The sequence below is a fragment of the Tachysurus vachellii genome, chromosome 21, assembly GCF_030014155.1.
Source record: "Tachysurus vachellii isolate PV-2020 chromosome 21, HZAU_Pvac_v1, whole genome shotgun sequence".
Classification (NCBI taxonomy): domain Eukaryota; kingdom Metazoa; phylum Chordata; class Actinopteri; order Siluriformes; family Bagridae; genus Tachysurus; species Tachysurus vachellii.
The window spans coordinates 14,412,604-14,423,069 of NC_083480.1; the positions used below are offsets into that span (position 1 = coordinate 14,412,604).

The window sequence follows — 10,466 nt, forward strand, 5'->3', positions numbered from 1 at the left end:
AGCACCGTGTGGACACTGAGTACAGAGACAACATGCCATCAGGCTGCTTTGTAATTTGCTCTGGCCTTTGTTTAGAGAGGCCGAGACAGGGGAGTGATTTAACTACTTTCAGACCCCACTGTCAGTGTGTGTGTGTGTGTGTGTGTGTGTGTGTGTGTGTGTCTCCCATCCTGTACTTTAGTCCCAATTCTCTCTGTAGTTTGGCAGCAATGACCAGTAGCCTCTTCTATATCCTTTCTGTTGCTTACAACAGAATTTTTTAATTTCTTAAAACGAATTTCTTAATTTTGCAGCAGATTCTCTTTCTTTCTTAGCTGTGGTGCTTTTTGGTTTTTATGGTTTTTTTTGTGTTAAAAACACTGCATCGGACCCATCCTCAGCTTAGGACAAAAATTCACAGGACACCAGAAGAGATTTTCTTTCTTGTTATAAAGGTAAGACATTCTATACATCAAGGTTAAAGGATAGAACAGAGCAAAAACCCTTACAACGATATTTAGAAGACAAAAAAAAAAAAATACGTTACGTTATATGTAAATGTCAAAACAGTGAAATATATGTTTCAGTTCAAAGATTTCTATTTCCTTTTCTGAAAGAAATCTAAATATTCTTTCTTATCCATTAAAGATCTTTCGCTTCCTTCATTTAGAAAAATGAAACACATCAGCTGTTTTCTGACTCTTGTGGATTGTGTGAGATTTCACTGGTGATTTCACGTTAACGTTTGGCTTTAAATCAGCAAGAAAAAAGTCTAAAACTCACACGAGCCAGATTTAGACAGTTATGAACACCTCTAACTACACGATCAACAGTACAATGAGATGTTTTCCAACTGTTTCCAACTCTAGAAATATTTTCTAGAGAATTTCTAATGCATAAAATAGTCATTCAGAAAATAATTAAGTATTAAAATTCTAAAATAAAACACTCAAGAAAAAAAACATCAGGTCAATAATTGTTAATCTCATTAAATCTCTAAGGCATTAATTAAGTACTTGTTTTTTTATTGCTTTATTTGCTTTATTCTATTTTACGGATTTGTTTATATCTGCGATATTCCTGGGATATTTATTTCCTGTATGTTATTTCCATTGTAAGGAAGCTATAATCTCTGGATAAGTCACACTCCAGAGAAAACAATAAGTGTATTTAGAGGAAATCTTTATTTTTCTTTTTTTTTAAACCGTCATTGTTTTCTGTCAGTGTTTAGACCAGTGAGTGTGTGTATTTGTGGATAGACGCCAAGGCGTGTAATTAGAAGTGCATTGACTGTGAACCTTTGACCATGGAATGAGGATAAGTGTTGGATTTTTATGTTGACTGTAGTTCTGTTCATGTTGACATGCTAATTAACCCTACAATCAGCTCCTGGCTGCTGGAGTCAGATCCAGACATCTGGAAAGCGTCAAAGCTGCAGAGCTCTTGAATTTGGATCCAAGTAGAAAAGAATTGAGCGGAGAGAGTGAGAGTGTAATCGTGACCCAAAATGTTCTTCTACTTATCTTTTTCAGGGTTAGATTACAAGAGCAGATGTTGGACACTACGATGGAGAAACGTATTAAGCGTGCGCTGTCTCTGCTCCTGCTCTTTGTGTGTTTAGTGAAGTTTGGTGTAAATGGTGGGAGAGATGCGCCTCATCCTGATACCTCTAAGAGTAAAGAGGTTCCCAAACGTCCGTCACGCTCCTCAGACCCCAAAGCGGGCCGCTGCTCATACACCTTCATCGTTCCGCAGCAGAAGCTGAAAGGGGCTCTGTGTGTGAGTACCGAAACAGTGCGGGTCAACGGATCTGAGACCTCCGACCTGCGCGCTCAACTCAATAACCAGCAGGAGCAGCTTGACAGGTTGCGTGTGCGTCTGGAGCAGGACGGAGTGCTGGCGAGCGACATGAGCATCCTGCGCAGAGAAAGCAGTGCCATGAACGCTCGCATCTCTCAGCTGTACGCTCAGCTGCTGAACGTGATCATCAACAAGCAGGAGCAGGTGGTGGAGCAGCAACGTCTGGAGGAGCTACTGTTGAACAACACCTTACAGGTAATAGTAACATTACAGTATGAGTACAGATAAATTATTGCTGTTAACATGATAGCAGGATTAGTTCAGATTGAGTTTCAAAGATATCATCAACTTGTGGACTCCATTACAACAACAATACCACCAAGGCTAAAAATAAAACAATAACTAAAAAACACAAGATGGCATGAAGGAGTGACGCTGGGGCTCATTTCTTTTAAACGAGACTGTAAGAGTTGTGTGGCGATTACACAAAATGACACATCCCCTCGATTTCTGATCTGTTTGGCTTCAGGTGCTGCAGATATCAAACAGTTACAGAGAGTTGGAGAGGAAATACGAGGCACTCACTTTTCTGGTGAACAACCAGAGTCAACTAATGACACAGTTGGAAAAACAGTGTCAGATGAGCACCATTACCAAACCACAGCAGGTGAGGAGCCTTATCAGTGTATTATACAGTAATAATCAGCTCCATATGTGTTGTACTGTATGTCATATGAAACGTGAATCAGACTGACCATTCGGTGCAGGTCGATCAGTCAGTCGTCCTGCAGAACGAGAGCGTCAAGCCTAAACATGAAGTCAGGAACATTCAAAGAGACCAAAGTGCTTTTCTGCAACAGAAACAAACACTGCAGGAGATTCATGGGCTCCTCACCATGGCCACAGATCTCCCTACTGACATGCCGTTCATCAGTTTCCCTGCCACTAAGTCACCAGGTTTGTAAAACTGTTTGTGAAACTTATATGTTGTTGTTGTTCTTTCTGTTGCTCACTGTTCAGGGTCGCCACAGCATGGGATTTTGCCCCTGGACCACCACGAGGCTTGTGAAATTTATATATTATATTAAAAACAAAAGTCTATACTATAAAATAGTAAAACCAGTCATATATTTCACTTATTTATTTCACTCATTTGATCACATACAGTACATATACTCTCCATCACAGCAAAGTCAAATAATTTTCTTCATAAATCTCAGATTTTTAGGAAGTTTTAGGAAATAAGAGAAAAGAGTCAGCTGTGATACAGCACCACTGGAGAAGAGAGGGTTAAGGGCCTTGCTCAAGGGCCCAATAGTGGTCAATCAGCATATACATTATAGTACAAATAGTCTTGACTGATGTGACGATTAAGAGAAAATATTAGCACATATTAGACTTTCTGATCTCTTGTTCAGAGCAATAAACACTAAACTACTGCTTTTATAGTATTAAATATTTTAGTTTTTTAAGAGTGTTTAAGTTGCTAACAGATTGTATATTATATATTGTATTAGTCCTTGCTGTTATGCAAATCACTACTTATCTGGAGGATAAGGACAACCCCCACCCCACATACACACACACACACACACACACACACACACACACACACACACACACACACACTCCAGACTAAAAACAGTGTAAGGCCTTGTATTATAATCTAATGACAGCACTCTTGTGCCTCTGTTAAAACACTGTGAGATTACAGGGCAGATGGGGTTCATTTCACACCCAAGCTTTTTACATTCAGCATCAGAGAGATGGGTGTGAGAAAAAAGTAACAGGTTTATGCAGAGTGTTTTTATGGCGTGTAGTTTTGTGTCGTTTTTTTCCTTTCTAGTAAAAGGTAATTTAACGTCAAAGTAAAAACTTATTGCTATGATTATTGCTGCATATCTTTAAATAATTCAAGTGTTTTAAATAAAATAAAATAAAATAAATTTGTTTGAGCACAGGGCCTTTTTTAAATTCAGAACCATCAGGCCACAATAATCAGAATCATGGGATGAAGTAGAGCATTGGGATGGAGAGAGAGAGAGAGAGAGAGAGAGAGAGAGGGAGAGATTGAAAGCAGGGACTCCAGCAGGTCTAACTCAGAATCATGGAATGAAGGAAGCTCCACGCAGAAATAGAGCATCAGGATGGAGAGAGAGAGAGAGAGAGAGAGAGAGAGAGAGAGAGAGAGAGAGATTGAAAGCAGGGACTCCAGCAGGTCTAACTCTGACAGCAGCACTAACAGGGAGAGCCTGAAGATAAAACAGGTCGTGCCTGGGCACAGCTCTCTCTATCTCAGTGTGTGTGTGTGTGTGTGTGTGTGTGTGTGTGTGTGTGTGTGTGTGTGTGTGTGTTTGTACTGTGGGTGATGTATGATGCTCAATATCAGTGATTGTGGGCTTAGTGGGAGCGTGATGTTTAACATTCCTCCATGGTGCACAGATAAGAAGAGGCTAAGAGATAGCTTTTGTATATACAGAGCCGTGGATTTAATAAACATCCCAGAATTCCAAGCGGCTTGGACCCATTAGACCGTCCACTCATTAGACAGTCACCTCACAACATCCTTAGGACAGACGTTTAGGAAAAGTAGCTTTAGCAATCGATCCACGGATGGTCAGTGTTCGTAGTCTGATTGATATTATGAAAAGAATGTGCTGATTTCTTTGTGAGCTAAAAAAATAAGATTGGATCTACATATCATGCAATACTCAGGCCCAAATCAGATATTATTGTGTCTTTAAACTTCAGTTTAATTATCAGAATGAATTTCTTACACACGTTGCTCAAATTGTGGAATGTTCTTGATGAATTAAAGAACTTCACTTAAAGGGAGCTGATGAATGTTCAGTCAGCTTCAAACCATAGGAACATTTTCTACATGTGAGCATATAGATTTAACAATAAACGTATTAACATTAGTTTAACAGCTCAATATAGCAAATTAAAAGCAAGATAAAATAACCTACACATCTTATGATTCTATTTGAGTTTGTGAGGGTGGAAGTCATGCTGTTAAATTAATACAAGTATCAATTGTAGCAGTTATTGGATGTTGTCTCGGTCATATACTGTACATACAGTAGGTTTTCTTTCGTTTTGATTTTTAAGTTGTCTTGTAAAGTGATACTATATCTGAGGGCAAGTAAAAAAAACTTTTTTAAGTATGTTAGCAACTCTGAATACAGTCTGTAATGAACAGAGGATGTTTAATTGACAAAACCAGAAGTAAACACAGCAGATGGAATAATGAATCAGACACAATGTTTGGGACGCAATGTTTTGGACACAATCCAAATGTGATAATGAGTCATAGCACTTTCTGTTATTTTGCTTTAAACCTGCTCACAACGGTTAAACCGCAAGAAGCTAAGCAAGAGCTGCTGAGTATATTTATGAGCCACACACCAGTCCAGCTTCCTGTTATATGCCCAAATGTGAGGTATAGCCACTTGTAGACATAACCTGATATGTTAAACAGTTTTTTTTTAGTTAAGGCCACCTTAAACTCTGTGTCTCCTCATAGCCTGTGAAATCATCCGTATCTTTCCCCCGTTTACTGCACCACTGCTGACAGGAAGCGTTCTGATCTTGCAGGGCCATGGAAAGACTGTCAGCATGTCCTGGACTCAGAAGAAAGCATCAGTGGAATCTACCTGCTGCGTCCACAAAACTCTAACCGACTGTTCCAGGCGTGGTGCGACCAGAACCACGCTCAGGGAGGATGGACCGTCATCCAGAGAAGACTGGATGGCTCTGTCAACTTCTTCAGAAACTGGGATCAGTACAAGGTTGACTCGTCCTACCTTTATCACCATCTTTAATCTTTATTCAAGCGAATAAATTATGGAGGATATACAATGTTATGATATTTATTCCTGACCTACATATGATTATGGATTAACACTAAAAGAAAATGATATTTGGCTGAACTGAACTCAGTGGATACTCTTAACCAGACCAACTTACATTTATTTCATTTATACAACTTGGCAAATTGGTGACCCAGGGATTTGTTCTCACTGAGCTACCACTGAAGATGTAGAAGAAGCCTTTATTTATTACATATAATTACAGCACAGTGAAATTCTTCCCTCACATTCCCCAACTTTGCACCCCTGGAGCAAAGGGGATTAAGGGCCTTGCTCAGGGGCCCAACAGCAGTAGGAATCCTAAACAAAGTTTAAACCTTGAACCCCCAACATTCCAATCAGTAACCCAGAGCCTTAAAGGTAGGGTCTCCGATATTTGAGAAATGCTTCAGGAAAAACTGCGTTGGGCCACCAAACAAAACAAAAATCAAAACAAACGTGTAGCCAATGAGCAGAAACGCTGTTACTACACAAATAACACCTCTTTTCTATTGTAGTAATGTAGAGAGGCAGCTACAACCACGTTTTGCTAGTAACAGCGTTTAGCTCAGGAGTTATTGACTCAGGAAACTCCAATCTGTAAATATGTGACCAACTTCCTGCTCCTTCAGTTCTCTCCAGCGCTGGAAAGCTGATCCTATATTAACACGTCCTACTTCTTGACTTATCGTAAGCCTTTCTTCGCTTTCTTTCTTTGTTTTTATCCTCCATGTCAATGTTAAAACCGCTTTCTGCTAATGTCACACATACGCACTGAACACTCTCTCTCCGCCCATATTGACAAGACACGCCCCTTTCTGCTCATTGGTTACACGTTTGTTTTGATTTTTGTTTTGTTTTGTGGTCCGACTCAGTTTTCTGAAGCATTTCTCAAATATCGGAGACCCTACCTTTAACTGCTTGGGTCACCACTTCAGGTCCAGCAGTGGTAGCTTTGCAGCTCATAGTCTTGAAACTTGACCTTCTGATACAGTATGTGTCCCTGCACCTTAACCGCTGAGTCACCATTTCCCCACATATTTGTGTTCTCTCTCACCTTTATGCTCTTATAACAATTAAAGGACAGGAAGATATCCAGTTTTTATTATTGTAAAATAAAGGCAAATAACATATTTGTGAAATTTCTGCCCACACAGCAAGGCTTTGGGAATCTGGATGGTGAGTACTGGTTGGGTCTGGAGAATCTCTTCTGGATGATCTCACAGGCTTCCTACAAGCTCCGAGTGCATATGGAGGACTGGCAGGGCCGGCAGGTGTTTGCAGAATACGACAGCTTCTACATAGAGCCTGAAAGCGACTGGTACCGCCTGAGACTGGGATCCTACCAGGGCACTGCTGGTGACTCACTCTCCTGGCACAGCAATAAAGCTTTTACCACACTTGATCGGGACAAGGACGCCTACACAGGTAACAAAGTATTAGTGAATTTTTAAATATTCAGTTCTCAGTATTAGTATTTTTAACAATAAACATACTTCCCACTTGGTTCCACAAATTTTATTATGGAATATTCAAACTTCCTTTAGGTTTATCAGAATGCTGGTATCACATTTGTGCCAGGAACTCTACAAATCAGTCTCATTTGCAGGATAAACAGTCCTAGGCTTTATTGACTTTAATGCAAACATAACTTACACATGACATGAAAATAAAACATGAAGGCGAAGGTTAAGCAAAAACCATGACAATGATAAACTTAACAAAACATGACATTAAACAATGACTTGACAAAAGACCAATAAACAAGGGAAGGTATATATAGGGCAACCATTATGGCAAATGGGAAATAGGTGATAAGAAACAGAACAAGTCATAACAAAGACACTTGCCAGTTCCCCCTCTGGTGGTCTGGCAGGCGATTGTCCTAGTATTTCCTGACAGCTGGTTAGTGTTAGCATTAAAAACATTACTGACATTCATACTTATGACTCAAAGACACATCCACATTTATAGTATATACTCATATAGAGTACATGGTTTGTGTGATTTATGCTGTTGTTAAATTGCATGACGGAGTCCCCTGTGCGTACTCCTGCAGGTAACTGTGCTCATTACCAGAAGGGGGGCTGGTGGTACCACATGTGTGCTCACTCAAACCTAAATGGGGTTTGGTACAGAGGAGGCCATTATCGCAGCCGCTACCAGGACGGAGTTTACTGGGCTGAGTTCCACGGAGGCTCGTACTCTCTCAAGAAGGTCACAATGATGGTTAAACCCATTCAACCTACTGAAGAACTGGTGAAGTAAAGCTTGGTACTGACTACTATACTGTACAGCTGAGCAAACATCAGAGGAACGGAAATAACCTGACAAAAGTCTCAGAAAAGTTAATCGCTTCTGTTTCATTCTGCTGGAACTGATGACTGCATCTGTTTGGAACACAACATTTTCTATCATAATTGATAAAATGATAAAAATGACAATGATCAACTGCTGAATGAAATATTGTGTGTTGTTGACTTGGTGTCAGTGGTAGTGTTAGTTGCTAGGCCAGTTTTAAGAGGCTTTATTCGCCCAAACACTCTTTATCCCACTCGAATAAACGTACATTATTTGTTTAAATCAGCATAATTTTTCTGATTTTAAATGACTGGCCTATTATAGCCCAGTGGTTAACCTACAGGGACATCTGGATATGCAAAGTAATATTTATTCAAAGTAAAATGTGCTGACAGATGTGAAGAAAAATGCTAGCTCAGTGGTTGGACTATTGATGGTGTCACTAAAATACAACAGATGAACCAATCATCATATGAATATGAAGTGACTGACAAATTTCTAGGTGTTTTGGACTCTCCAATAGCAACAGACACTGTGGAATCCACGCCCTCTGGTTTAAAGACCGCTGTCTTTAATATACATTAAAGACATCGGTGGTTTCAGGCTTATTTATGCAATGTTCAAGTGTAAGAAAAGTCTTGTGTCTAGAAAATAGTAAGTTCTGAAGGGGATAAACGAATTTCTACGAAGTGTCAAAACATTTTACAAATAAATAAAGGTTTCTTTTCTTTTTGGATGTAACATCTTCTTCATAGAACAGGAAGAAAGAAAAGCACTGCTAGATTTGTTTATTATTCAAAGTTGTGTATTCAAAGACCTGAAAGATATCATCCAATAAATCTAAATCAAATTAAGAAAGGATTTGAGTGAAAATGATGAATTGAGATCAGCTACACTCTCACTGACAATTCCCTTATTTACTTTACATGTCATATGCTGTAACATACCTCAACTGGTCCCTTATCACAATATCTGATTATGTATTTGTTATGTAAGATTTCTCTCTTTCTTCCCACATCTTCTGTTTCTCTAGCTAAAAGCGATGTTAAAAGGTCAGGCCTGGCAACCTTTACCTGAGAGAAGAAACCTCACTTTATGCCAGTCTTCCACCAGTGTATGTGATACAAATAATCTGAAAGACACAAAAAGACTTTTCCTTGTTTAATCTAAACAGTGATGTAACTTCTTGGAGTAAGTGAGCAGCTCTGAACATGAGCCATACTAAAAAGGGAAAGAAAATGTTTCAACTACAGGAAAAGAAGTTAAAGTTGCTGAATATAACTATGAGTCATGCACATATTCGAGTGCTGCTGTTTGGGATGGAATCCAAAGTCCATTACCTTTACTGCGTTATTAAGAAATAAATGTAAAATATCTAGATTTGACACATTGCCTCACATCATTTGTTCCAGTATAGACATTTCTTAATCTAAAGAATGAGAAAACTCTAAATCTATTAAAGATGGTTAAACCACAATAAGAGAAGCAAAAGCTGCTGAATGTATGCTTTACAAATCAACCAAAGCAGGTGCTTCCTCTTTCAATGCCCTTCCAAATTTGTGGCATAGCTACTAGCAGCCTGACAGGTTATTGGACAACTTACATTCACCTCAAAAATATTTGTTGCGTTAAGGTCCCCTTAACCTCTGTGTCTCCTCAGGGCCTGTGGAATTGTCCACACTATTGTCCCCTTTACTACACCAATGCTGACAGGACAGTCAAATTCTAGCTAATAGTAAATTACTACAAACATACATTCATTCATTTTCTACCGCTTATCCGAACTACCTCGGGTCACGGGGAGCCTGTGCCTATCTCAGGCGTCATCGGGCATCAAGGCAGGATACACCCTGGACGGAGTGCCAACCCATTGCAGGGCACACACACACACACACACACTCTCATTCACTCACGCAATCACACACTACGGACAATTTTCCAGAGATGCCAATCAACCTACCATGCATGTCTTTGGACCGGGGGAGGAAACCAAAGTACCCGGAGGAAACCCCCGAGGCACGGGGAGAACATGCAAACTCCACACACAAGGCGGAGGCGGGAATCGAACCCCCAACCCTGGAGGTGTGAGGCGAACGTGCTAACAACTAAGCCACCATGCCCCCCTTGCAAACATACAATGACAGGTAAATAATAAAGTCATACTTTTCATATGATTAACTTTTCTGTATTCATGTGTGGTTTGTGTCTGAGGTGTATGACATCAGGCAGTGATGTTAAGTGAGGAAGTCTGGGGTGTTGGTATGTTCCACTTTTAATTTGATCCTATCAGAGTGTCATCTGAACACAAACAAGAGATAAGATAAGACTCAGGAAAAATATGACCCCAAAGGAGCTAAAGCACAGATTTACTAAAAGTTGAATACAATATAAAAACAGTGCTGAATCCTAAACATATCTTCATACTTATCGTAGCAGGAATATATTTTTGTTCAGCTGAAAACTGTGAAATTCACGTCAGTGTGTTTTTCTCTCACTTTGTATCTGTGTTTTGTTCTGTGTATTTTTTTATTTGTT

The 10,466-nt window shown here is 39.6% G+C and overlaps 1 protein-coding gene across 1 annotated transcript; it reads left to right on the forward strand.

Moving 5' to 3' along the window:
* The first annotated feature begins 155 nt into the window (after nt 1-155).
* On the forward strand, nt 156-8,789 carry angptl6 (angiopoietin-like 6). Its single transcript, XM_060897336.1, has 7 exons — nt 156-434; nt 1,512-2,034; nt 2,309-2,446; nt 2,547-2,736; nt 5,377-5,570; nt 6,788-7,058; nt 7,690-8,789. The coding sequence occupies exons 2-7, from the start codon at nt 1,531-1,533 to the stop codon at nt 7,896-7,898; spliced, it is 1,506 nt and encodes a 501-aa protein (XP_060753319.1). The 5' UTR covers nt 156-434; nt 1,512-1,530; the 3' UTR covers nt 7,899-8,789.
* The last annotated feature ends 1,677 nt before the right edge of the window (nt 8,790-10,466 follow it).

What these genes read in the sequence shown, in the direction of transcription:
- angptl6 (XM_060897336.1), top strand. Translation starts at nt 1,531, where the DNA reads ATGTTGGACACTACGATGGAGAAACGTATTAAGCGTGCGCTGTCTCTG. An exon ending in TGTTGAACAACACCTTACAG is followed by an intron (nt 2,035 to 2,308) that starts GTAATAGTAACA and finishes GTTTGGCTTCAG; the next exon opens with GTGCTGCAGATATCAAACAG. An exon ending in GGACAAGGACGCCTACACAG is followed by an intron (nt 7,059 to 7,689) that starts GTAACAAAGTAT and finishes GTACTCCTGCAG; the next exon opens with GTAACTGTGCTCATTACCAG.